At 39.4% G+C, this 27,709-nt stretch overlaps 1 protein-coding gene across 13 annotated transcripts in view; it reads right to left on the bottom strand.

Annotated features, from left to right (window-relative positions):
• The window catches only part of Magi2 (membrane associated guanylate kinase, WW and PDZ domain containing 2), a 1,272,989-nt gene that overhangs the window by 119,532 nt on the left and 1,125,748 nt on the right, over window positions 1-27,709 (bottom strand). For all 13 annotated transcript variants that reach the window (XM_078040157.1, XM_078040158.1, XM_078040153.1 and 10 more), the window contains 2 exons: window positions 24,910-25,102; window positions 18,290-18,538 (listed from right to left, as the gene is read on the bottom strand). In XM_078040157.1, coding sequence (XP_077896283.1) covers window positions 18,290-18,538; window positions 24,910-25,102 — 442 coding nt within the window. The remainder of the gene's footprint in view (window positions 1-18,289; window positions 18,539-24,909; window positions 25,103-27,709) is intronic.

The following is a 27,709-nucleotide window of genomic DNA, read 5'->3' as shown; positions in this document are numbered from 1 at the left end:
GTTGATGTACAACAGATCTCTGACAAGGGGTGTGCTCAGCGAGGATTCTCCCTGGGAACAAGATGCAGCTCCATTTGCTCAGTGATAAGGTCCACAGAGCTTATGACCCGGACTGCTTTTTGTGCAATGCTAATGGAATTACAGAGCAAGGAAGAGGCCCTGACCTTGGTTTCTGTTATTGGGATGAATGGCGCTCATTAATTCTCTGAGAATTGATGACTAAGGTAACTGCCGGAGTGCAGTCCATTTAGACAGCATGCCTCATGGACATCATCTGTCAGGCGGCAACATAAATCAAGTCTTTGGATCTGTCTTCTTGACACAGTGTGCTTAGGATACACAGATATTTGGGGGAAAGTCACAATATGTCATTTGGCTTTGGGCGTAATGACATTTGGGCAAGAGACAGTATGTCACTAGTTAGAAATTTTAATTGACAATCACAAATTATGGAAAAGAAACCCCATTTTTTTCTGTTACATGATTAATTTCTAGGTAAAGCAGTACATTTACATTGCAGCATGTTTTCTGTTTTCCTATAGGTGAATTGAGTTGGCATTGCCCAACGTACCATGCTGGTTTTAGTGGGAATATTCTGTCAGTTGACTAGATATTCTCTAAAGTGAGTTCTAACGTGAGTTCATTTTTGCCACTGGATTCTTTTCCGGGACCCGTGTGTGGTCTACCCAGGGTCCCTCAGCCCTTTGTCAAAGTGGACTGATTCAGTCATTGGACTCTTGTTGAGCTGAGCCCTAGGTCAGTCCCCACAGGGAAGACAGGATGATTACCTGGCGGACTTTTCTCGCTTTAATGATAGATTCTTTCAGAAATCCTGAGGGAAGAGATTATTAGATCCCTCTCCTGTTCTCTTTTGTCATTACTTCCTGGCTGCTTATGTGTTTTTCCTTTCAGAGAAAAAAAAAAGCCTGTGATTCATGTTTACATTTAATTATCTCCTTGTTAACAGATCCCACAAAGTAGCCTTATATATGGAGGAAGGCATTCGACAGGGAGAGTGGATTTTGCATCAATCATGTCACACTTACAAGAGAGAAGTTTCTGAAATGAGCGTGACAAAAATAAATACTTCAAAGGCAATCAATAGCATAAACTCTCATTAGCTCACAATTCCATTAATTTGTGAAGGTTAAACAACATGTCATTAGCTTAAAGAGGCAAGGGAAGTTTGTTTGGATTAAGAATCTGTGACCTGATGGAAGATAAATTTTTATTAAGTTGGATGATTCCAGTTGTTTTTCTTTCAATAATCTGTGAGAATTATTTACTGTCCAGTTTTACAATTGTGGGATGGGGCAGGAGGAAAAGTCAATCAATATGTCTATCAACACATATCTGTACAGAATCTTCTTAGTAACAGCTACCATGCTAGGCCCAGTGGGGAAAGGCCATAACAAAACAACACATGATGCTTGCCCTCAAGAAATTCACAGTCTGGTTGGGGAGACCAGGGATAAACGTATAGAATATTTAAGACAAGACACAAATGGCAACTCCATGTAATGGTAACATGCAAGGGTTATTTATTACTGGGCCCAAGGGTGACTCAGAGTGGTGAGAAAAATGAAGGTCATTTTGGGGTCCTTCCTACTTCCCTATCTGAGATCCCTGATAAGATGCCTTTAGCCCAGCTGCCATTGAGAAGAACATATGGGAACAGAGGAAGATCAATTGTCACAAAGCGTTTTCATCTCTTTAATAATATGGTGAAGACTCCTGATCTGTTTTTCTGCTTTCAGATACCTGAGCCTAGTAATAATCTTACTCCTTTTCTGTCTCCTTCCTAGAAGTCCTGACTTAATATGTTCTGTTGTGACAAACCCTTTCAACTGGATGTTTTCCCTTGCAGGAGTATGAATAGGTGCTCTTTGAAAGAGTTAGTTTCTGAGTCGTCGGAAGGTAAAGATGTGGAAAAAACATGTGTTTTGTATTTAAAATTTTTGTATGGTAAAATTAAGAAAAAGTAGGCCGCATGACTTGTTTTCCTCTGGAAGTCTGTGAAATTTTAGCTTTCCAAAAATGAAAACGTCTTCCCTGAAATTCATAGCCAACTGATTTGCAAGATCCCAAACCGAACAGCTGGTGTTTTAAGGACTGCATATTCAAAAAGTGCACTTTTTTTCCCCCAGCACCCATGAGTCATTCTCTTGTGGTTGAACAGTGTAGTTAGTTACCCTGCAGTTGGTAATAAGCAGATGGTCAGGCGGGAGAATGGGAAGAGGGCCCATCACCAGCAATTTGGGAACCCAACTGAACTCATGTTTCCAAGGGTAAAAAGGATCATATAGAAAATATTAGCTATCTAGCTAGAGATGAAGAAACACACCTCAGTCGTATATATTATCATTTATACCTTTAGTTTGCACCGATTAAAAAAATTACAGTTAATGTTGAGAATGAATTGGTAATTGAGATACATCTCATTGCTTTAGGAATTATAATTAGCTGAAACTTGACTGTTCTGTTCTGAAACATAAGGCTGGGTTAAAACAGTATTGCTCTTTGAAAGATTTGGTGGGCCTGTGGACACATAGTTGACTTTTTGAATGGGTGACCTGTGTAGTCACATAGACCCCCACACTCACAGAAAGAAGCTAATGTTTCTGCTGTCACTTTTTGGACATCCTTAATAAATTTGGAACAAGGAAAAGACTCCACATTTTCATTTTACAGTGGGCCTTGCAAATTATGTAATCCATCCTCTGTAGAATCCTCATAGTGTATTTTTTTTTTGTATCACTCCAATGTTTTTAGTGTCTGCAGTAGAATATATGTAAATGAGAATATGGCACAAAATCACCAGAAATGTGGGTGGTAGGAAAGAAGCAAAACCAGTCCTTTATTCTTACGGTAGTAGAAATAGTTTCTGATAAGCATCTTTTTAAATACCCTTGATCCTAGGGGTATAGCTCAGTGGTAGAGCATGTGTACTGTATGTACAAGGTCCTGAGTTTAATTCCCAGCACCGCCCCCCAAAAAAGAAAAGAAAAAAAAAAAAAAGAAAACACGTAATTCTTCAACTACTGATTTAGGAGGACTAAAAGTTACCTTGTTTTTCTTATTAAACTGTGAAAATTATTCTTGTGTAATAAGTCACCCATTATTGGGTCATCCACAAAGCAATATTCTTTGGTAACTCTCTTAATTAAGTAGACATTAATATATATCATATACAAATGATATGTATTTCAAGAAGCTCATATATTCTACTGATATGATTACTTCCCTCATAATCTGACAAGCTGTCTAGACTTTAGTGTTTCAAGAACCTAATGCAACTTCAACATAGCCATTATCCTCAAATCCATAGGTGCTTGGGGTATAGATAACCCAACAGACAAGATGATGGAAAACTGCTCCTTTTACACTGTTAGGACTTTTCCTTCTATCAAGGTACTTCTCATTTCTTCACCTATTACTGGAAGTTACCTTGCCATGTAACTAGAAAGCTAGGACAATCTTGTAGACCTGTTTTGGTCTGAAAGTGAAAATATTTTAACACTCAATAAAACCAGCAATCCATGACTTTCCAGTCAAGAGAATGAATTGGTAATTGAGATAAATCTCATTGCTTTAGGAATTATAATTAGCTGCGACTTGACTGTTCTCTTCTGAAACATAAGGCTGAGTTAAAATAATTTTTGTTCTTTGAAACGTTTGGTGGGTCTTTGGACACACAGTTGGCTTTTTGAGTGGGTCAAAATTTTGTGTTGTTTAACTTGAGTACTTTTAGTGAGTAAAGCTTTTAGTAACTTTGCTAGCAGAGCAGCATGCTAATTCAGTAATAGTGGAAAAAATTACAGAAATTTTGCTATTAAAATATAAGAGTTTCTGCAACTCTGCAAAGCAGAAAAATAAATTGTTTTTATCCTTTAAAAAAACAAAAACAAACCCAAAACCCCAAAACACCAGTTGTATATTTGAGGTGTACATTGTTATGATTTGAATGTGTCTCCCACTTAATCCCCAAATTTACATGCTAACAGATTTGGAGGCAGAGCTCTTGGGAGGTAATTAGGACTAGATGAGGTCAGGAGGGTGAGGCCCACAGGATGGTATCAGCATTTTTATAAGAAGAGAAAGAGATACCTGAGCTGGCACGCACGCTCTGTCTCCTAATATTATGTCCTCTGCCACATCAGGTGTGACAAGAAGACTCTCACCACATGCCAGCACCACACTTTTAGGCTTTCCAGCCTCCAGAACCATGAGCTAAATAAACCTCTGTTCCTAATAAATCACTTGGTTTCAGATAATTTGTAAAGGAACAGAAAACAATCTAAAACAGGTATCCTAAAAAAAATAAATAAACAAATAAATAAAACAGGTATCCTACTCCCATCCCACATATTCACATCTAACTCCTTTCAAAGGGTTAGTGTCTAACTTTTGATGATAAACTTACTTTCTGAATAAGGAATTCCTCTTATTTAAAATTTATTACAGAGGACTTATCAAATTATTAGAAAATACTGAATTATTCTATAGAATGAGAAAACTGTATAAAAACTCAAAATTCATGTCAAGTGAAAGGGGCAAACAATAATAGCACTATTATCTAGTAGTTACAAATCTCTTGTAATGAAAGTGATTTAATTGAAGTAATACATATATAATTTAAAACAATTAAACACAACCAAAATGCTTATGATAAAAAACCCTAGTCTCCTGCTATAGTCACCTCCCCATCCTCTCCATTTCTGTGACCCAAAGGCAAACATTTTAAATCTTTCAGTTGTTTCTTGCCCACTTTTCTAAATAATATTTTTATAGAGAATTAATAAATTGGCTATTTCTCAATTTATTGACTCTAATCAGTTTCTATTTATTTCCTACTATTATAGGGGATTTAGCAGTCTTATCTTTGCATTCCACTTACCCTTATTCCAGAATAGTTCTATCACTATTTTTGGTTAAATCATTATTGTTGTTTATGATTTTTACCCTGATTTCATTTCTTTTCCTAAATAATTTCCTCCCCTTCTCACTCACTGAATCAGGGTCATATCCTTAGTTATTTATGCAAAGCTACTTTAGCCATCTCTTCAAAGTATTCTTCTGGAAAGTTCCCTCCTAGGTAGACAGGCTTCTCGCAAGTCAGCTGCACAGTGTCATCCTAGGGAAATCGGTTGGACTCTCTGGTGAACTGCACATTTCCCTAAACTTGTGTCATCTTTTTTGATTTATTCTTCAATTTCTCTGGTGCATATTCTATAGTAGATTCCACCATGCATGAGATGAAATTATCTTCAATTCTTCTAGTTTCCTTTTTCTTTTTATAAATTTATATATGACAGCGAAATGCATTACAATTCTTCTTTCATCATTACTTATTTATGTGTTGGTTTTTCTACTTTAAAAATAAAATGTTCACAAAATAAATAAATAAAATAAAATGTTCACATCTGGTGGTCACGGTTGTTGTGTTCCACTCTGTCTTTTAAGTTCTTTTAAGTGTTTTATGTTCTGGCCCTCCTTTCTTATAACAAAAAGAGTGGTAAAATATTTTCACTTTCAGACCAAAACAGGTCTACAAGATTGTCCTAGCTTTCTAGTTACATGGCAAGGTAACTTCTCTTTCTGGTTTCCTCTGCCTTGCTAGGCAAGTTGCTAGTTTTTCTTTAAAACTTTGTTCCCACCTGCCCACTTGTCTTCTCATTCATTTACTATCAGTATATGAGAGTCTAAGAAATGTGAGGAGATAAACATGTTATCATTTTACCACCATCAATAAAAATTGGGAAAATTTTTTTTGTAAATTTAAGTCAGTTGTTGCAATCAATGGTTTGTTGTCCCAGTTAGAGATCTGGAATCTATTTTTTTTAAGTCAAATAATTTATGTGCCCAAACTTAAAAATATACTTCTCTCCTGGAGCCTTGACAGATTTTTTAAACATGAAGGACAACTAGTCGCTTTTCAAGTGTTCAAAAAAATGCCATAAAATTACACTTTGTCAATCCTCTGTTTGGGGTTACAAATGTTCAACGAAACTACACTTTCTATCCTCTGTATCTCTCACTTGCCTTTGGAAGCACATGAGACTTCACACCCGTCCCTGTACCTGGCTCTGAGTAATCTCTTAGTCAGCCCAGTAGAAATGGTTGATGGTTACAAGCAGGTGTGGCTGACAAGTCATGTTTCTCATTTTTACAGATGCAGGGTATTCTATCTCTGCCATCTCCTTTTTCCTTTTATAGCCTCTGAAATTGTGTTTTGTAAAAAGTCACTTGGCTATCTTCACACAGTTTTCCTGTTACAATAGGTAAATGTCAAAAGCAATCAGGTGCAATATCAGCTTTCCATTGTATTCCCCTAAGCCCTGCGGGCAGATAATAACTTCTTGCAATATTTTCTTAATGTAAATGGAAACAGATACTAACCCAGGCAAATGATCCCTCCTGAGCCAGCTGTCCTTTTCAATATGTTATCTCGAAGATTACATGAATATTTATTGGGTCTTCAGTTTCTCACAGAAGCCAAAGTTCCACTAACCGGGTATAGCAATGCTTTAATTTGAAATAATGCAATTTTGCATGAATGGATAAAACCAAATATGAAAAGGCCCCCAAGCAAAGTGTCAGGAGCTAGAAGATCTTGATCATATATTAACTTTGAAAACAAATTGTAGTGTGACCTCTGAATGGTCCAATAAATTATGTGAGTTTCCTGGCTTCAAAAGTGAGACCATCACCACATATGGTCTTTTTCATTCTTATTTTTTAAAGTATTGCACATTTTAACTTCATTTCCATTTCTGCTCATATGCATTTTCCTTCATCACTTACATTTTCAAGCATTGTAACTATATGTGTTTTCATTTTCACTAAGCAAAACATTATATACTAGTATAGGCTTTCATGATAATTTTACCTGAGACTATCATCACAAAGTGACTTTTATTATTCTAATAATGAGAAATGAATGAGAAATGAAAAGAGAAGGACTGAAGAGCTTCAAAATGTGCACAGTGAAATGGCAATTGTACTCTAGAGGGACGAGACCAAAAGTGAAATAACACCTCACCAAAGAAGATATATGGATAGTAAAAGGCACACAGAAAGATTTTCAATATTATGAGTCTTCAGGGGGAAAAATGCAAATTAAAACCTAAATGAGATATCATTTTGCACCTCTTAGAATGGGTAAAATGATAAACAACAGAAAACCCTGAAAATACACTATTCGTAAGGATGAAGAGCATCTAGAGCCCTTATATATGGAACTACAAAATGGTACAGCCACTTTGGAAAATGGCACCACAGGAACCAGCAGAGCCGCTTCTAGGCATTTATCAAATGAAATATTTTCACATAATATTTTTTCACATTAAAGCTATTTTCACACAAAGACATATATGAAAAGGTTCCTAGCAGCTTTATTTATAATCACCCCAAACAGAAAACAACCCAGAGGCCTTCAACTAGGGAATAGATAAACAAACTCTTATGCATCCACACAATGGGATACTCTTGAGCAACTCAAAAGGATCCAAATGCTGACACATGAAACAACATGGATGAATCTAAAATGCATTCTGTGAAGTGGAAGAAGGCAGAAGCAAAAGGCTGCATGCATACAAACAGGAAAAGGTGAAACCACAGGAGAGAAAGGGAATCAGTGGTTGCCAGGGCTCAGGGTGTGTGGAGGGGTTGATGTTGTGGCAGTTGTTATCCAACTAAACATGTTTGTCAAAACTCTGACTAAAGATGAAGGGGCAAACTTCACTATATGGAATTCAAACCTTAAATATGTAGAAAAGGGATTTAAAAAAAAAGCAGGGAGAGATAAAGAGACCTTATTTGGATATAAATTGGGATAAGTGAAAAAAGAACTTGTAGAATATGGAGGAGAAAGGAGGTGGGCTGGAGAGTGTGGAAGGGGTTGGGGAAGTCTCCAGAAAGGAAATGCTATCTGGTGACACGAATGGGGGAGGGGAGGCGTCATAATCACAGTACGTGACCTGCAAAGGCAGACCTGTGGATGAGAGAAGCCGGAATCATGGGGCAGGAGAGAGCAGTGGGCACAGACAGCAGAGGGCTCTAGAATAAGAAGGACAGATCCTGAAAGGCCTTGAGGACCTGGGAATTTGTTTTCTCATTTAACAACTAAATGAGAAGCCACTGATGGATGATGAGGGATAAGTGAGATCACAAACTTAAGGGGTTCAATGGTGGTGGTGTGAAGTGGGGCCTGGAGTGTAGCAGAGTCACAGTCAGGTGGAGGCAGGGAGGTGAAGGCCACCACAATGCTCCAGAACGGTACAGTCCAATGTAGAAAAAAGCTGTACATGCCACGTTGACTGAAATTAAAGACAATTAGACGTCAGTCCTTCAGTCACCCTAGCCTCATTCCAAATGCTCCATGGCCATATGGGGCAAGTGGCTGTGGTGTTGTATAGTACAGAGTAGAACATTTCCATCACTGCAGAAGTGCTAACCTAGAACCTCAGGGAAGACATCAGCAGGGAGCAGGGAGAGCCTAATATAATCATTTTATGTCTGGTAACACCTTGTTTTAGTCTCTGAAGAGTGACAGGTACAGCTCTGTATAAATTCAGTCAAGATGAGAATATAGTTACCTGAAGGTCTACAAAGCTAATGATCATGAGTACTGATTGGAACTGAGAGCAACTTAGCACCAGGGATCATCAAAATCTATAACTAATTACACAACGAGGTTTCACTGTATTTCAATTTTGTCAAGTGCTTACAGGAATGTAGCCATTTTTTATCTTGCTGTTCATCTAGAAAGTCTACTAAATATTGTAATGATGCAAGGCGCAATGGTGCATGCCTGTAATCCCAGTGGCTGGGGGAGGTTGATGCAGGAGGATCATCAGTTCAAGCCATCCTCAGCAACTTATGGGGCCCTCAGCAACTCAGCAAGACACCGTCTTTAAATAAAATATAAGAAGGGCTGGGGATGTGGCTCAGTGGGTAAGCAACCCTGGGTTCAATCGCCGATACAAAAAAAAAAAAAAAGGAAGGATAATTTGTAAATTGTAATATTCTTCTAGCTCACATTATCTCAACTGCTCAGTGCCAGAAAACTGTAAGTATAAAACCTTTCAAAATCGGTTATTTTCTTGCTTTCTGGAAGACCCTCCTTTCAAGATGAATCCAGAAATACATATCTTTGCAATGAATCACCTTAGAACAGGAGTTTTTGGGGATTTCACTCTTGAAAGCAGATGGGTTCATCAGGTACCCAACATCTGGGCATCTTGGCAGAGCAAACCTTGCCTGGTGTAGAGAAATAAGATCTGCAAGAGGTCAGATTAAAAGATGAAAATGCTATACTCTGGGCTGTTTAGTTAATTTCCCGTGGCATTGTGATCTGACTCATCACCTGGAGGAGTCTGGCTGATTAATCCCCAGAAATGATTCTACCCACACACTGAAAATAGTTTGAGTGGGATCAAATCCAGCTTAACTTGCAAAATCATTAGTGGTCAAATGCGCCAGTAAAAAGAGCTTCACCAGGATTTGGTGTGATAGGATTTCCAATAGAGGCACTCCCTGAATTCTCGGCTTCAGCAAGAAATGGTATTTATCTCAATCAGATGGGAAAAAAACATCCCCCAAGCACCCTTCTGACATAGCTGATCAGTAGTAATAAATGACAGGATGGCCTTCACTTAACAACGTGCTTTGAAAATAGTTCCACATGTGGAAGCAGCTTTATTAAGATACTTCTCTAATATATTTTATGTGGATAATTACTGGGAAAAATAAAATTAAGGAGAATATAATACAGCATGAGTCCATAAATAGGATATAAAAAAATAGCATCTTCTGCAGAGGTGACCTGCAGGCTCTGAATTGGATTGAACGCCATGGGAGAGCGATGGGCATTTTTCCCTGGTGGAGGGAGATCCTGTAGCACCAGAATCTCTTCTCAGCTGAAACCTCCCTGAACCATCAAGCAAATAACAAGGACTATGAGGCTTAAGCCCATAGGAAACAGCCATGGATCACCTATTTACGAGCTTTCAAGACAACCAAATAGCTGAAGGTAAGAAGACATCTTCCTTCTGCTGCTGCCTGGAGAGTCTTTGAACACAACAATAATAATCCTCCTGAAAACGATTCCCTAGTGGGGGAAACTTAATGATTTATGAGCTCCATTCACACAATAAGAAAAACTAGTCCAGAATTTTAAATAGTACACTGTGGGCACTTGCAGATTTTTTGGATAGGTTGCACTCTCCTCTTCTTGAGGATAAGAATGATGATGCTCTGGTGCAGACCTATCCTTTAAGTGCTCTTTAAATTCACTCGTGCTCAGAAAGTGAAATGTTCACATTGGTGTTTCCAGTTTTAGTGAATAAATGCTTCAACGTTCAGCTATCAGAGTACTCAGAGTTTGATGCAAAATCTTCCTGTTTGCCTTTCTGCTTACTGGCAGGACCCAGTCATCCAAGATTTAATTTAGGAACAAAACTAGTCATGTTCAGGATTGAAAAGATGGCATGGGATCAATAGGCCCCATTCATCCTGGTCTTAGCTGTACGGTCCTATAAACTAGTAATGCGATTCAGAAGTTGTTCGTTCGGAACTGAAATGGTTTGTTTTGTTAATGAGGACTGTGAAATGAATAAATGATTTGGAGTAATACTTTTCTAAGGAGCTTGGGATGCCATCCAAGCTCTCCTGCTCAGGACTATGCAATTATCACTGAGGTGGTGCTCACACAGATGAATGATAACCGGGAGCAGGCAATGCCAGAATGAGGTGAGTCACAAAGGCCAGGAGACCTCTCCTGGAGGACCAGATGCTTATAATAGAGAGGAGGCCCAGAGGCCCAAGATGGCTCCCCTGCCACTGATATGGTGCTCTCACCTGAGACTTCACCAGGCCTCAAGCTGCTGATGGAATCACTTACCCAGCCTCAGAACAACTGGTGAGAAACCCGTATCCTGGAACAAGGCTACTGTGTACTTAATCATAGTGTCATTTCTCATGCTGGACAAGGACTGGCTTGTACACAATTCCTCTGGAGTGATCCTCGGCTGCTTTGCCCATTTTCAAAATTATGCCTTGCTGCCTTAGCTAGGTTTAGGCACAGGGCAAGTTCGAGCAGAGCACATTCGCAGTTTTACTTTTGATGAGGTCAGGTCTTGATGGCTATAGGAGAATCGAAACCCATCCCATCAACAGAAATTGTAAGAAAATCCTTTCAATGTGTTCTACCAGAAACTGGGAAAGATTTAGAGAAATGCCTTGTTTCTTGCCTTTAAGGAACTGACAATTTTTGCAGGGAGAGGCCAAAACATAAGCACACGAAAAGTAAAATGACAGTAATAGTCATGAAAGAATTTCTACACGGCTAAGAATTCATACGTGGGAGAGATGGGTGAAGGGTCAGGCAAAGCTTTATTAAGAACTTAGATTTTTGAATTGATTTATGAGACATGTGTACTGTTTGAGCAGTGGTCTCTACCCGATGGGATTGCTGTGAAGATTCAAACAATGTAAGATTCTTGGCACAACGGCTGGGAGAAACTTTGATAAAAATTATTATTTGATAAGAGGAGGCATTCCAAATGGTATCTGGCAAAACCTGGGCTCTAGAACAGGGGGAGAAACTAAATCAGCTTCGTGAGAAAGGAACCAGTGAGGAATTGTTGGTGACAGTGGTTATGTCTGGATTGCCCAGGATTCTGTCTCCAAGAGGCAGGTTTGAACTTTATCCTGTGGATATTTTTATCAGAAGTGTTATGATCAAGGACTTGTCCTAGGAGGACTGGATTATGTATCGAAAGTGCCAATTAGTACAATCAACACAACTTTTTTTTTTTGTATGTGTAGGTTTTCCCAAATATGATGTTATCTGCTAATCCTATGGTTTCATTGGGTTATATTTAGAAACCAGATATACAGACGAAAGCTGGTATTTTAGATAGAATCTTTGTCCACCTTATTTCTTCTGTTATAAAAGTAGTCTACTAACAGTGTGGGTGATACCATCCTGCCTCCTGCATGAGTTGCTCTCAGCATAATCAGAGCACAGAGCAAAATCTCTACCTAAAGTAGAGATTCACTTAAGGAATAAAGAGATAATACATGTTACAAAGCTGGTGAAGAATACTCAGAGGAAACTTGCTGTTACAAACCAATGAAGTACAGAGAAAAGAAAGAGACTCTCTAATTCCCATGCTCAGCCTTGTGGATGTGATGTATTTATCTTTACATGAATGACTTCTGGAGAAGGAATACAAAGAGTCAAAGTTGACAATGACTTGGAGAAGGTCAAGGTGCCAGTTGTACCTATTACCTTTGCTTTTTAAAAAAAAATATTTATTTATTTATTTATTTATTTTTGGTAGATGGACACAATAACTTTATTTTATTTATTTATTTTTATGTGGTGCCGAGGATGGAACCCAGGGCCTCGCACGTGCTAGGCGAGCGCTCTACTGCTAAGCCACAACCCCAGCCCCTTACCTTTGTTTTTAAGGTGATCAACAAACAAGCGTCAATATGGGATTTTGAAGCCACAGCCCACACCAATAAAGCATAAAATGAGGTGCTTATTGGTTGCGGTCTAGAAGCTTTACTTTAGGACAGAGCTTTATGGCCATGGTGCCACTGAAATGAGTGTGACAGTGAAGGTGACAGGTGTGCTGAGGATGGCTGGGCGGTTCCAAGAGCCCCCTGGGGAGCAGCCTCTTGCCTCCAGCAGTCTTATTTGTTTTATCTGAGCATTGTAAACGCGCCTCATTTCATAAATGTGCATGAAGCAAAGCCAGGAGAGAAACACTGCCTTAAACTGCCTTGAAAGGGGAGCTGGTTTAGGGCATATAAGTGCTTGCTCCTAATCTTTTCTTGAAAGAGGCGGAGATGGACTAAAGTGTTAGGAGCCACTTTTAACATATAAAATGACAAAAGTAAAAATGACAGCTAAGCCAGAGAAAAATACGGTCCAGGCCTCAAACTTTCTACACACAGGGACAAAACTAACCAAGTACCTTATTTTCCATACTGACTCATGCATAATGTAATTTAGAATTGGCCATCTTCCCTTACATTTTAAATGAGAACGGGGAGCAGGAAGAACAAGGAATAACAAGGAATACAGTAGTTTGTGGATAGCTGGACTTTCATCTGATGCTGTTTTCATTAAGTTAAATGTTCTTTATGGTGATGATGGTGGTGGGGTGGTAAGACTGCAGAGACTTTGACTTTTTACTTTACTGTGTTCCTCTCCTAAGTTAAATTAAGACTTTTCTGTGGCCACGTGGTTGGTGGGGGAAAAGTCTACCCCACTTCACTACTAGCTCAGTTTTATTTCATTATTTTCAGGGACCATGGCTAAAAAATATCACAAAACACCAGCTAGGTAACTTTTTGAATTTCTTGAAAAACTTTAAAACTCCACAGCCTATGGACATCCTCAAGGATCCTTTGAGAAGGTCATCAGGGCATTTTGCCAAGGAAAAGTTACTCCTTCCCTGAATACCAGATGGCACTGGGCCTTAGGGAACATCAGCCAAGACCAAGTCCAAATTCCCACCTGTACCAGAGAAAGTACACATGTGGAAACAAAGGGTTTTCACACTAGTACAGAGCTCAAAGATTGCCGAGAAGTCAAGCGTGTGCTGGGCAGCGATGCACTTGTGGATAAAGGAAGAAACCAAGTCAATACCAGTAGGAAGACAAGAACAAAGGAAAAAGAATCAAGATGATTGTTCCCTACTGATGAATGTGTAGATTGATGCTTTGGTGCTGTCCTGAATCTGCTGTACATCAGAGCTAGTTTATATATTCCCTGACAGTGTCCAATATTAATGCCCAATCTGCTCATGTATGTCTACCCCAGAAATTCCAGTCCAGCCTTCCTGACCAAGCCCAAGATGGTGATCAAGGGTTACTTTTTTTCCCCATCATTTGTAGCAAAGCCCTTCTTGGAAACCTCTGGTGAGAGGGCAGGTTTGGTGGGGGAGTTGGAAGCACCTCTAAGAACAGGTTACAGTTTTGCCATAAACCTGGATGTCAGGACTCAGACCTTGAGCTGGGGACACCCAAGGACCAGTCTATCAGTGACACTCCTGCACACAGCCACTAGGACATTTTTATAGAGCAAGCATCTGATGGGCTCAGAGATAGAAGGGTCCCTGGAGATAGACCTCAGTGAGAGTGACAACAGGAAATCAATGGAAGAAAATGATTCAACTTCACAAAAATATCAAAGCTACCAGTTTAAAAAGCAACCATCATTATTTCCAGTTCTCTATGTTTATCAATAATAAGACAATGAACACCTTTGTTATTGTTTGGATTTTGGAGGTTTCCTAAAGACCCACATACTAGAGGCTTGGTTATTAGTCTTTGGCACTGGAAGTGGTGGTGCCTTTAAGAGTGGGGCTCCATAAGCAAAGGCATGACCTTGAAGGAGACATTGGGATCCTGGCCCCTTCCTCTTTCGGTCTTTTGCTTTCTCACCTCCAGGAGGTGAACAGGTTTCCTTTGCCGTGTGCTTCAGCCATGATGTTCTGCCTCATCACAGGCCCCCAAACAACAGAGCCAACTAACTGTGAGCCAAAATATACCTTTCCTTCTTTTAAGTTGCTTTTCTCAGTTATTTTGTCATAGTGACAAGAAGCTAACACATGTGTAGCAAAACATGTGTTCAAAACATTTAGGAATTTGAGATGTAATTGTCTGTTACAGTTCATTATTACCCTCGGCTCTGGTTTGGAAACCACTTTGTTTTTCCTTGGGCTCAATTTTAAGGCCTGAAAAAATACTTAATACTGAGAATAATGGGGTATACATGCTCAGGAAGCGGGTGTACTCTCACTTTAAGTCAGGAAGGATATCTCTGTACTACTGGTAGGTGGCTTCTAAGATTTGTCCACCTTCAAGTGATAGTTGGCCTCTGGAATCACAACCTAGGGAAGGAAGCAAGCAGGTTGCTCCTTCATGACATTAACCAATACAAAGAAAATGCCTTCTTTATTTTTTGAGGAAATAATATTGTAAAAAAGAATATGTGGGTCTTTTGTAAAGAGCCCTATCAAATGCCAGGCAATGAACAAACCAGGAACCTTGCTCCAAAATTCCCTAATTAGTTGCACAGCCCATATCCCTGGCAAAGTTGTTGTCCTGGCTGAAGAAGCTATGGAAGGGTCTCTATCCAGAGGGGACATTAATATTTAGGTTCTTCATCTTTTCTCTCTGCTCTGATGATATTCAATAGTGACATAATGTTTGCAGTGATAAAAGGCATAGCTTTGAGTCTAAATTTAAATGTTTCTCATGACTTTTCTATTTTTTGAACTCATGGATTCTGGGGAGACAAACCTGCAATCTCAGCCTGAAGCATTAGCAAAGGGTTTATGCAGCTGGACTGGCTTGCTGCATTGCTCCAGCTACCACCACAGCTAACCTGGGCTGTAGGTAGGTGGTAGCCGTGGTAGGTAAAGACCATGCTCCCAGAAGGTCGGCCTAAGGGGAGGAGGCACTGGGCCTCCAAGATATGCCCATCTCCTGCCCAGATCTGGCTGCCCTAGGAGAGTGGGCAAGTAATGGCTAAGAGTCTGTGAGAACTTTGTGCTGCCGAGGAAAAGTGAGCTGGTGGAATGGGAGCAGAATCCTAGCAGGGATGGTGGTCTAGACAGGAGCATTGACATAGTGAGGGCTTATTCAAAGCCAGTGTCATTCTAAGAATTTCTACATGTGAATTCCTTTAACCTTCATCACAACCCCATGATATGGGGATTAAAATCATCTTTTCTTTACAAGCAAGGAAACTTGAGGCCCAAAGAGGTCAGGTAACTTCCTCTAGGTCACCTGGTTAGCAAATGATGGATCCAGATTTCAGATCCAGGCAGTATAATTGTAGCATCTGAGCTGTTAACTATGCTACTGTCTTGCCTAAATGTAATGGAGCACCAACCCAAGGCATCAGAGACCTTGTCGATCAGTGCCAAGGCTTCAGTAGCTAGAGTAAACAAATAAAAAACAATGAACTGTTAGTGACCCATGGGCTAGGTTAAGACATCAAAAGAAAAATGCCAAGCCCTGGGAACAATCATGACTCCCAAGCACCTGAGGGCGTCACCCTGTGTCAGTCTTTAGAACCTAAGCACCCTTGGCATTTTGACAGGGAATATGAGGCCCAAGGATTGGCTCTCAGCATTTCTCTTCAAAATTAGAGATCAAAATCATTACAGAAGTTAAGTAGGAGAGAGCAGCAGCTCCAGCAATCTTTTAGGGGCTTGCTGCAAATTATGTGTTGTAAAAACAACAGGCCATCAGCAATAATAGCTGCTTCTGCCACAGAGTACGGGGCCACTTGCACTCCGAACTCCTTAAATTGAAAAGAAATAAATATGTGATAAAAGAAGCCATGAGATATCATGAACTAATAGAATATATTTCACTCTCCAGAGTGAGGTAAAATAGCGTCATTTGAAAGTGGTTTGAGTTTTTTTTTTTTTTTTTTAAGGTCAATGTGTTGTCACTTTTTAGGCAGAAAAATTCACACATTAATTGTAAGCATTAGACCTGCTGGTTTTTTTTCAAATGTATTTATGCAACACACACACACACACACACACACACACACACACACACACACACACTCTTACCATTTAGAAAGAAAGCAACCACGTTTTAAATAAAGCTGAGACCTTAAATACATGCTTAACATTTTCACTGTGGTCGTATACTTTTTATTTTTATTCCAGTCCTCTAGGTATTCTGCCCCAATAAACAATTTGAATGACTGGAATAGCTACAAAAGCTCTCTGTGAATATTTTCCCCAAGTGTAAATTATTGGAAGGCTGTTTATATAATTCATGAAAATCTTTAGTCTCGTGTCCTTTTAATCTTGGTGAATCCATCGTGCTGACAGAATACTGCTTTTAGTCTATGCTTAAAGATTGAATTTATTTCTTCAGCTTATCATGAAGAAAAACAGAAATGAAATTGTACTTTCAGATGTATGTAATTTGGCTTCTGCACATATTTGCTGAGGTTTAATGCTTCTGTAGTTTTCTCTCTTGAATTTGTCAAGGCTCAAGCTAAATGGGGGCAGCTCTCTCCATGTAGTTCTGGTGGGTTTTTGACAACATTAACTTTATCATATCAAGTTCTTACTCATTCACAATAATTTCTTGAGTGTTGCTTAACACTCACACCTAACCCACACGTGCTGGAAACTACCACAATTAATAAGAATTTTAGGACAACAACATGGTAACTATTCTTACTTCTTCTTTTAATGCTCCTCTGTTCTGGTGTTTCTAACCACAACATTTTGGGCTAAGTCCCTTCAGCATAAAAAATGACAAGCTGTTCTATCCCCTTTCTGTCCTGCTGCTTGCTGGCTGCTGAGAGGGTTCTGGAATGTTGATGCCACAAGGAAAGCCATCAAGGAAGCTGGAGAGTGCACAGGGATGGATGATTGGGAGAGGAATGAGGTCTGTGTTACGTGTTGTACAGACTCACAGAACCTTGGAGTTGGAGGAAGCTCCAATGTCAAACCCATCTATTTCTCCTCTTGTCCAGTGCTATTACCTGAGGAGAGGGCTCCAGTACCTCTGGCCCCACAGGGCTGTTTTCACAGCCTCCTGACTGTGTCCTGTGCTTCTACTCCTGCTCCCACTCCACCCCATTCCACCCTGATTTCATTTTTCCAAGAGCAGCTGAACTCATCTTTCAAACACAATTCAGATTTCAGTCTACTGCTTAAAACCTTCTCACCTACTCAGACTACCACATAGACTTCAGACGGACAGTGTTTGGAGCTGCACTGCCTGAATTCTGCTTAATTCCATGTCTTGATCTCACATGGCTCTCTTTGGCTCATGTATATTTCTTGAATACCAGGCTCCTTCCCACCTGAAGGCCTGGATCGCCCTCCCCCTCCATCTTCTGCACATCTGCTCTCATTCTATGGAACAGCTTTCAATCAATAGAGAATCCCAGAAAAAGGAGCACCCCCACCTTTCACAGCAACATGGCCACATCCCTCTGTTTCATTTCTTCCAAACTGACAAATGAATGAAGTGGAGTCGAGGAGTTGGGGTGTGCAGGGGTCGGGGGATTGGTGGTGGTGTTGCATGGTTTTTGAGGCAAAGTTCTGCAACGTGGGGCTCATCAGTGATAAGGATGGTTTAGGCTTATCTGCCCAGAGCCTGTGACTTTCAGACTCTTCAGTGTGTCTACAACCATCTTCTGATCTATTTGTCCATTATCTGTACCATTAGAACCAATAAAAACAAGACCCCTTTTTAAAATGCAGGCAGATCAGTCACTTACTTATAGTGGCTCCAGACTCAGGCCTGTTCAGGGAGCTGATGATGACAAAGCCGAAACCCTCGTTCTCTTTGCGGTGAATGACCACGTCACTGGTCTGCAGGCTGTGGGAGGCGAAGCCCTCAGGGGGGGAGGCATTGCTGCTGGGGGCCGCGTGGTTGCTGTTGGTGTAAGTTGCGTAGTCACTGCGTGGAGAGCTGTGGTGGGTTGACACAGAGCCTGGACTCCTCCCGTTCTCAGGGCAGGGCTCCCCTGGAACATATATGCGACACAGGAACTCGATTATTTAATAAAGGTCTTAAAGAATTCTTTCTATGTACTAGGCAGTGTCCTGGGCAGTGGCATAGTTACAAGACTGATTGACTGGTCCTCGTTCCCCCAGATATGTGAGCATTTGGAGGACTACAAAACTAGCTATGGAGCCTGCCGGGTCTTGGCCCAGTTCTGGCCTTCATAGAACACCACAGGGAAAACCCAGCAACAGCCCTCTTGTTGTGGTTGCTTTGGATCTTCCTCTTGCTATGAATGCAGACCCTTGCAATAATGTTTATTTTTAGACATTGAGTTTCTTAGGTGCATAATAATTGACCAAAGATGACCCAAAACCAAATAGAATCCTCAACTTTACTGCGTATATGAACCACTTATAAGTATACCTTTAGGGCCCATCATGGAACATTTTTTTAATAGGTCTAAGGAAAATTAGGCACAGGGATCTGGGTCAAGTTTCAAGGCTTTTGAGTAATGGGGCTGTAGATGTTAAGTGGGGCTAACAACTCAGGAGATATCCACATAAAGTTCACTACCATTACTTTTTGAAGAGCCATAGTTCTATTTTATGGTATTCTGCTAGCCTAGAAGTGTTAATTCTCTTCGTGTGTCTGGAAAATATACTGCATAAAGGTAGTCTGCATGTTTTTTTTTTTTTGTATGCCCACCATACCTCAATAAAAATAGTTTAAAACATTTTAAAAAATAGAGATTTTCATTTTGTAATAAAAGTAGTTTGTTCATTCTAGGATCAAATCAAATAATAATATCAGGCGAAGGTATTAGAAATTGTGAATCGCTATGGAGGTGTTGGAGATCTTGCTCATTTACACTCCATATTACAAAATATATCCTATTCCCACCAGATAAAACAAGCCAATACTTCCCCAAGAAAGCAAGCACATTTATGTGGCAGAGTGATAGAAAGTTGGCAGCCAAGAGAGGCTAGTTTTTGAAATGGAAGTTGATCTGCCATCCAGAAAGAATTTTGTCATTTTAATTTAACACTTAGGTATTGGCACTCTGATTAAAATAACTGAAGCAGGCACCTAGAATACTGTAATTAGAAATAGAACCATTTCATTTCCTTCTTAAAATTTGATTAGTGTACTAAAAGATGTTTTTAAAACAGAGGAACAATAAGATGGAAATGATGACAATCAGTGGTTCCTTGGGTCTTTGGATGGTCTCTATAATTTAAAACACTGGAAGGTGTTTCATATGGCAAGTCAAAAATAATGATCAGAATTTCCACTGAAGACTCTTCACTTTATAAGCTCCAATTCCATTCGTGCTCTTGTTTGGATCTGGGATATCCTCCCAGAACCCATGTGTTAAAGTTAGTTAGTCCTTGTGCTATTTTGAAGTGATGAACATTTTAAGAGGTAGGGCCTAGTAGAAGGTCTAACCATTGGTGATGTTCCCTTGAAATATAGTGGGATGCCAATCCCTCCACTCCCTTCTTTTTTACTCACTGGCCATCAGGTAAATGGTATTGATCTTCTATACACTCCTACCATGATGTGTTGCCACAAGTCCAAAGCAATAGAGTCAATGAGTTTGACTGAAACCCACAAAACTATGAACCAAAATAAACCTTTTCTCTTCATAAACTGATTTAACTCAGGTATTTGTTACAGTAATGTGAAGCTGACTATCACAATTCTGAAATGAAAAAGAGAAAAAGAACACAGAGACTGACAGCATATTTATACTGATAACTAATAAAGGAGCTGCCTTTATTCTTATGTCTAGATTTTAAAAACTGTGTGACATCAATTTAAAATTCAAAAAAATGAGCAACAATGCAAAATGTATTTCTAAGTAACTAAAAAAAATTAAAATGTCATTAAAAATATATTAATTTCTTGTTTGTAATTATAGAATGGATGAGACCTAGGCTACTGTTATTATTATTTGACAAATTGATTTTTTCTTTAAGATTTAATTAATAAGGTTTTAATTTTAAAAAGATGCTCTTCATTCATAAAAAATGTATTGTGGTCAGAAAAGAAAAAAATGTCAATGTCAAAGCCTTTCCTTCTTTTTTAACTAAAATTTAAAATTTCTCCCTGTAAGATGTACTCTCCCTGGCAGAAAACATTATATCCAAAGACAAGCTGTTATTGTCTTGGCAAAGCACATGTCCTTTATCAGTCCTTGTGCAAGTTGGAAATAAAGTGATTAGAGATAGTTTGGAAGAAGAAAAACAAACAATTATTATGCTGCTACATTAAATTGAAAATCTCCTCAAGTTATTGGACCAAATCAGTAACTAAATGTCATAGGCAGTGACAAGAAAGATCTCATTTTCTGGCTGTCATATTTTAGGGTGTTGAGAGCAGTGGTTGTCAGTAAATCAGCAACAAAGAAGAATTATCTGTCTTTGCAGTAAATAGCTGGGAGTGGCTAAACCACAGGTTGTTGAGAGACAAAGAAAATCACTGACTATGTCAATGTGAATGGTCTTGGTAAGTGGAAGAGTCCAATTCAGGAGAAGAAGTCTTCTCTATTGTTTTTGAACTCCTCTTTTAACATCTAGGAAAAAGAGTTCTTTATCATTAGCAAAGTAAGAGTATTTTAAACCAGGAAGTTAAGAACATTTCCAAGTTCTTTTTGGCTTGTCCTGGGTTCCTGGCTTTTGAAAACTGGTAGCGTGACTATCTTTAAGGGACACCAAACACCATTTTTCATTCATCTGGTTCTGGATCTTCTTTCTAACAATCCTTGCTGGTATAGGGAACCAATACTATTGTTTTAGAACAATATAGAAAATGTCATAAACTAACTAAATACCATATGCATTAAAAAAAACACCATGAATTTCCAAGATCCCTGTTGGACTCTCCTGACTCATTCACAAATGGATGTACAGAATTCAGTTACTTAATATTTACTGAAAGTCAAACAATTATTTTTTTGGTTGAACTTCTGTTTGTTCCCACTAGTGACACTGGAAATCATCACTGTGCTGACTGGGAGAGGCTCTCCTGTCCTCCTGAAGGACTACAGCACTTCAGATGGGCAGATCTTGCTTTCAGGCTTGGCTGAGGCAATGGGGCATGTGTGTGGACAGAACTTGAATAAGTGGGCTGGGTGTCCACATGCATGTGCACCAGGACCTCCAGTACCTCATGGAGCAGGGGTGGCCCAGGATGTGGCCCTGCAAATGGCCATGGCTGGCCTTCTGTGGCATCTGTGTGAGCACTTCTGGTTCATACTCGTCGAGATAGACACCTTACTGAAATGGGTGACATGCTCATAGACAAAGGACAATGGAAGGCATTTAGAAGGGACAAAGCATAGGAAGCAGGGCCAGGGAATGCACTGTCACCTGAAATACTGGCTGAACTTTTCACTCTGCTTCCAAGAAATCCTTTCCTTTTTCAGCATCTGGCCAAGAAATAGACTTCCCTTTAGGTGTCAGAGAGAGATGCTGAAAGCTTTCAGAGGGGCTGTAACATGTTTTGATTAAGCCATTTGACTTTCACCTTCTAGATTTACATTTTAGGAAATTCTTCAGACACTATCCTCTCAAACAAATGGTGTGTACTCAAAATAATTTCATTAGGCTAATCATCTCAAAGCTAAGCTCTAAACATATCAACATTTATACTTTCAGTATAATAATTAAAGCCACTTTTCCACTATCCTTGAGAAAAAAAATATAGCTATTTTTGGAGTGGGTGGCAAACTAATTCAAGGTGCAAGAGCTGTACTACAATTATCTGGTAAAAAAAAATTGGAGGCACTACTGAATAGTTGGTTCCCTTACTCAACAATTTCTCACTTTGGGGGATCTAGCTTGACATTGCTTAACTGAAAACTTTGCCCTTCTATCTGCAATGTATACTTTTTAAATAATTTAATATTTGGAACTGTCTTTGGGGTTATTTTAATTTTTTTCCCCAATGTTACTAACCTGTCTTTGTCTCATTGTGAATGTGTTCTTTTTCTGGAGCACCAGTTAAGAAGCCAATGCCCTCTGCCTTTGGAGATGGGGCAGGGCATTTGTACATGCTAAGGCTAGGATAAGACTGAAGGGGGTAATCTTCAGAACTTCTCTCAGCCCCAGCCCTTCATGCATCATACTGCCACTCCTTCATGTGAGAAGGTGGCGGCAATACCCTCTTCCGTCTCTCTCTTTCTGTCTAAGCTGATTGCTGACTTCTCTTTAGCCTGGTGCCATCCCATCGGAAGCCAGGCTTGCACCTCCTGCTGCCTTGTTTAGGGAATCAAAATAACAACAACAATGGTAACAATTCTCCAAAAGGCATCTCCATCATCATATCCATTTGTAGTTGTCCTTTCTCTGTGAAGAAATGGCAGCCATAAAAAAAAAAGTCATCCTCCTCTGACTTTTAAATCTCATCCATTCTTTTTTTGGGGGGGCATTTACTTTTGCTCTCAAAGTATCCTTTGCTAAACTTAATCATTCTCAACACTGATGAAGCTTTCAAGGAAGAGTGGGCTGAATTAACTTGGAAACTCTCCTGGTGTGAACGAGCAGTCTACAGCAGAACATTTTCAAAAATTAAATGCACTTGAAACGCACTCAAAAGCCTAACAGAATAAAGTTGGTAAAAACTGCAGCAAAGAGCATCTTTACGGAAGTCACATGATCCACAAATTGCAAGGATACATTTGTGTAGCATTTGGCATATACTCCAACAGCTTGGGTTGATTAGAACAAAATTTAATTTGCAATAATCAGCCAGTGGTAAGGGGAGCATGAAATTATGTTGGTACATTGGTTTTGCACTTTGCTGTATATTTCCTTGTAAATCAGGTATCTTTTAAATTTATCTCTAGGTTACAGAACATATAGCACAGCAAACTTTTTATTAAAAATCACTCTGCAGGGAGAGAGACAGTTAAATGTTAACCAAGCAAACACAGTATTCCTCCTGGCATCTCGCCCAAGGATAAGGCATAACTCAAGGTGTTTTACTTCTTTGGGTCAGGTGGTGTGCCATGAATTCCTAAAGACAAATGGCAACTCTTAGTGAAACCTCCATACAATATAAAATATATAGCAGTCTCTACTGGTGAGGGCTGACAATTCTTTTGACTTGTGCTTTTAAATGATTGCCCTTGTTCAAAGTCTAGTTTCTAGAGGATTCAAAAAGAAAAAATATTTAGTCTCATAAATCATGCATTCTCTAGTCATTCACAACCTGTGATTAGCAGGTGGCCCTTGTTTTTTTTATTTCAATGTTATATAAAAGCACATATAAAAGTCTCCTTAGGTTAGGGAGTGATATTCATTAAAGGTTTGCCTTTGAATTCACTAGGGTAGGGATGCTGTCTGAAAGTGGGAAGGGGGCCTGAAAGTGGCATAAGGAAATAAGCCTTGGCCTAGAGGTAAGACTTCATTTCCATGTGGTTACCAACTCATTGAAGCCACCAACCCTCTGAACCTCAGTCTCCTACTCTGTAATGAGAAGAAGCCATGAAGGTCCCTCCTAATTCTAGAACTGGATTAGTCTGTATGGGGGATGGTCAAGGGGTTGAACAGAGAGGCCAGCAGGCCCCTGGCACAGAGGTGACAGGGAAACATCATTGGAGTTGCTGCTTCAGTGATTCACTAGACAAGGAATGGGCGGTTCTTATGGAAGATCCATAACCCCAGAGTTATTCAATGTTCATATTACAAAAACAATATGGTGCTTATAATAGACATATCCCGTCAGCATATAAATCTTTTTGGGGGGTTTAGATAGCGATGAGAAGTAAATTAGATCACATTATGAATATGCAGTCTGACTTTTAAAAGTTGTCTTTGGTGAATTCTTTTATGAAGCTAAGAAATGGTTGTGAAGGGAATAATTACTCTAATTTATCTGTTTCATAAGTTTGGAGCCATATGAATTATGTTTTCTCAGAGTGAGAGCTGTATTTTTCAACACAGGCTAACAGTTTTATTGTTACCTTTTATCAGACTCTACAATGAAAGCTAATTTTCCATCCTGGTTTCCTTATTATGGCACCAAAATTCGGTAGTTCTTTGTTTGTAAATACAATGAGAAACATTTTCCAAAGGCTTATTATAATGTTAATATAATGTTCTTCTTATAACTAGCATGTACCAAAGACCAAAGAGCATACATATCTTAAAATAGCCCAGGGCTTTGCTAGAATTTTTTAATGACTACATTTAAAATGTAGGTCTCAAAGACTATTTGGATTTTTGTACTAGTGTACTTTCAAAATCATAGTTGCTTTTAGACTATTCTGGGTTGTTTTCATTCTCATGTAATACAGAAAGTGCTTTAAAGGTCTGTTTCAAGTGTTCCCATAAAAGCATCTCACCACCTAAGCTCCAACTCTTACTGCCGGCTCGAAGTACCTACCTCCACATAGCACCTTTCTTCTCACAGTGAGGTTAACCTGCCCATTGCGGGCTGCGTGGTGCATGAGGTCAATGACATAGCGGTGGGTCTTGCCAGCCACTGGAATCCCATCGACATAGACGAGCTCATCTCCTGGGTGTAGGCGGCCGTCTCTGTCGGCTGAGCCCATGGCAATGACAGCTCCAATCAAAATCTAGAAAAGCAGTGAGAAGGAAGGGACATTCACATTTCAAACGTATGTGTGAATGTGTGTGTGTGTGTGTGTATGTGTGTGTGTAATTGAAAAACAAGAGCCTGGAAGGATGCCCTGTTGATTCTTTGAGGTTGCTTACTTCTAGAGAAATAAATGTTTGGAACTTACAGCTCATTGCCATAAAGTTTAGGGACACCTACCTCCTGGCTCATAAGTGTTCCCCCTTAGGAAAAATTCCAACTTAAGATAATGATGCTAATTGGCCAGCACACATGAATTCTGCATTGAAATGAGGTGGGGATTGAATCCTGGCTCCAGTTCTTATTTGTGTGAACTTGGGCAAGGCTTCTTAACCTCTGTGAGCCTCAGTTTCTTTACTTGTAAAATGAGGAAAATAATAATAGGACCTATTTCGCAGGGATATTGAGTGAATTGAAAGAAATTATGCATGCAAAGCATTGAACCTTTTTCTAGGCACATAGTGAGTGCTCAAAAAATGTCAGGGGGAATTCAGCTGTTGTACATTATTAAACTCTGAAGGTTCAAAGTTCTCTTTTTTAAAAAAAGTTGGCTTTGCTTTGCTGGAGAAAACAAAACAGAGCAAAACAAAACTCATAGATGATGTCTTTTTCTGTCCAGTTGAGTTACTCAAAAACAAAAAAACAAAAAAACATAAAAACACTCAGTCAAATCTTCTCTAGATTCCGTTCCTGTGAATGTTTCCTAAACACAAAGGACCTTCGCAGTTCTGCCTGCCCCTGGAGTGCTTGTGCTGGGTCAAGGCACCTTGTGCCAGGAAACGAGGAGGAACATATCTGGAAACTGTGGATATTCTTATAATTCTCTCAACTAGACACTTGGATGAAAGGAAATGAATAAGATTTCCCACACCCCGTTAGAAACATTCAATTTGGAGCCCATTAGCAAGGCCTTTTCTGTCTCAGAATAAAGAAAATAGTACCAAACATTTTAGTTTACTGTTTAATCTTCAAATAATTTTTCCAACTCTTGAATGATGTTTTTTTTTTTCCTTTTTCTTTTGTCTGTGGCTGAGCCACACAGTATTTGAAGACAGTGGTTACTATTAGTCTGATAATACCACAGAGGCCTTTCCTTCCTCCAAGTTTAAAATCCTTACGAAGTGACACTTGCTCATAGGTTGATTTCTTTCAGGCATAATACATTCTTTCAAGTCCTGGACCTCTGGGTTCTAGCTAGCTTGCTCCACCTTGACCTGGAGCCCTTCCGAGTCTTCAGGCTTGGCAGTGGAACGCCTCCTTCCTAGCTGGTCACGACGTTGCTCATGGTAGCTGGAGCATGGCAACCAAATCTGAATGGCCAGGTCTTATGAGGTCTACTATGAAGGACACCGCCACCTGGTCCCATTGTGTAGTTGTCTTTCTCTAGAGGAACAACAATTCCAAGCACTCCTGCTGCTTTCCCCCTACACCTGAGGGGTGGGGAACAGATTTGCTTTTGTGTTAAACATGAGTGTTCGGAGGAGTGTTCAGGATTGCTGTCACAGGAAAGGCCTTGCATCTCCTGCCTTGGACTGGCTGCACAGTGTGGTTCTTTAGTCCAGAAGTTGGGCATGCTTCCGACAGTCTCCATTTTCCCTTTTTGTCATGCCAACCTGAATTTATGAATTTCTTTCAAAGACGTTCTAATCTGTCAGTTCAAAAGGCTCAACCCACTGTGGAGTACTTCAAAGACTTTATATGTGCTTTGTGCAAAATCCAGTTAATATGAATGTTTATATTTCTTGACTGCCCCCATGAAAAGCTGCATTTAGTTGGGTTAGCCCAAAGAAAATGCTTCAACCTTTAGATTTCCTGTACACTTCAGTATAAGCTATATATAGGTTTATATAGCTAGTTATAGAAAAAAAAAAGTGGTTTGTGAATTTCTTGGCTGATTAATTATCAATTATGAGATATAGTTCCGATTTACCTAATGAAAGTGAAACAAAAAATAGGGGTTACAACTAAGAGGGCCATAGCGGTAAATGGGTTCTGTAGGAAAATAATAAAGGCAAATATTCATATTGAAACATTCCTATTCCTGCTATAGGAAAAGATCAAAGATACACAAGTACTCTTGAAGTTACATTCTGTGCTAACAATTTAACATCATTCATTGAAAGATCACAGAAAAACATCTGCTTTCCTAACATATGGCTATGAAATGAGATACTCTCATCATTAATTCACTTATTCAACAAATATTCATTGAGCCTAAGGATACTTTTAAATGCTTGAAATCCATCAGTGAGCAATAAACAAAAATCCTTGCCCTACAGAGCTTCGATTCTAGTGGGCATATTATTGATAAAGGTGTAAATTACATAGTATGCAGGAAGCCATGCAAAAATAGAGCAAGGTGTATAGGGAGATGTCAGTCATGTGGCCAAGGTTCTTTAGAGTAGGCAACATTGAGAAATTGACATTTGAGCCAAGAGTGAAGTTCACTGGATTCACTTTATAAAAGCTTGAAGCTTTAATCTTTCAAATCTTCCTTTGTTGTCTCAGATTTTATAGATTTCTAAACAGTACATTCTATTAATACTTCAACTGAGAATCTAAAACAAAAAATTCAACACAATAATTT

The sequence above is a fragment of the Ictidomys tridecemlineatus genome, chromosome 2 (genome assembly GCF_052094955.1).
Source record: "Ictidomys tridecemlineatus isolate mIctTri1 chromosome 2, mIctTri1.hap1, whole genome shotgun sequence".
NCBI classification, from domain to species: domain Eukaryota; kingdom Metazoa; phylum Chordata; class Mammalia; order Rodentia; family Sciuridae; genus Ictidomys; species Ictidomys tridecemlineatus.
The sequence above is the reverse complement of the archived record's forward strand: the minus strand, read 5'-3'. Positions and strand labels throughout refer to the sequence as shown.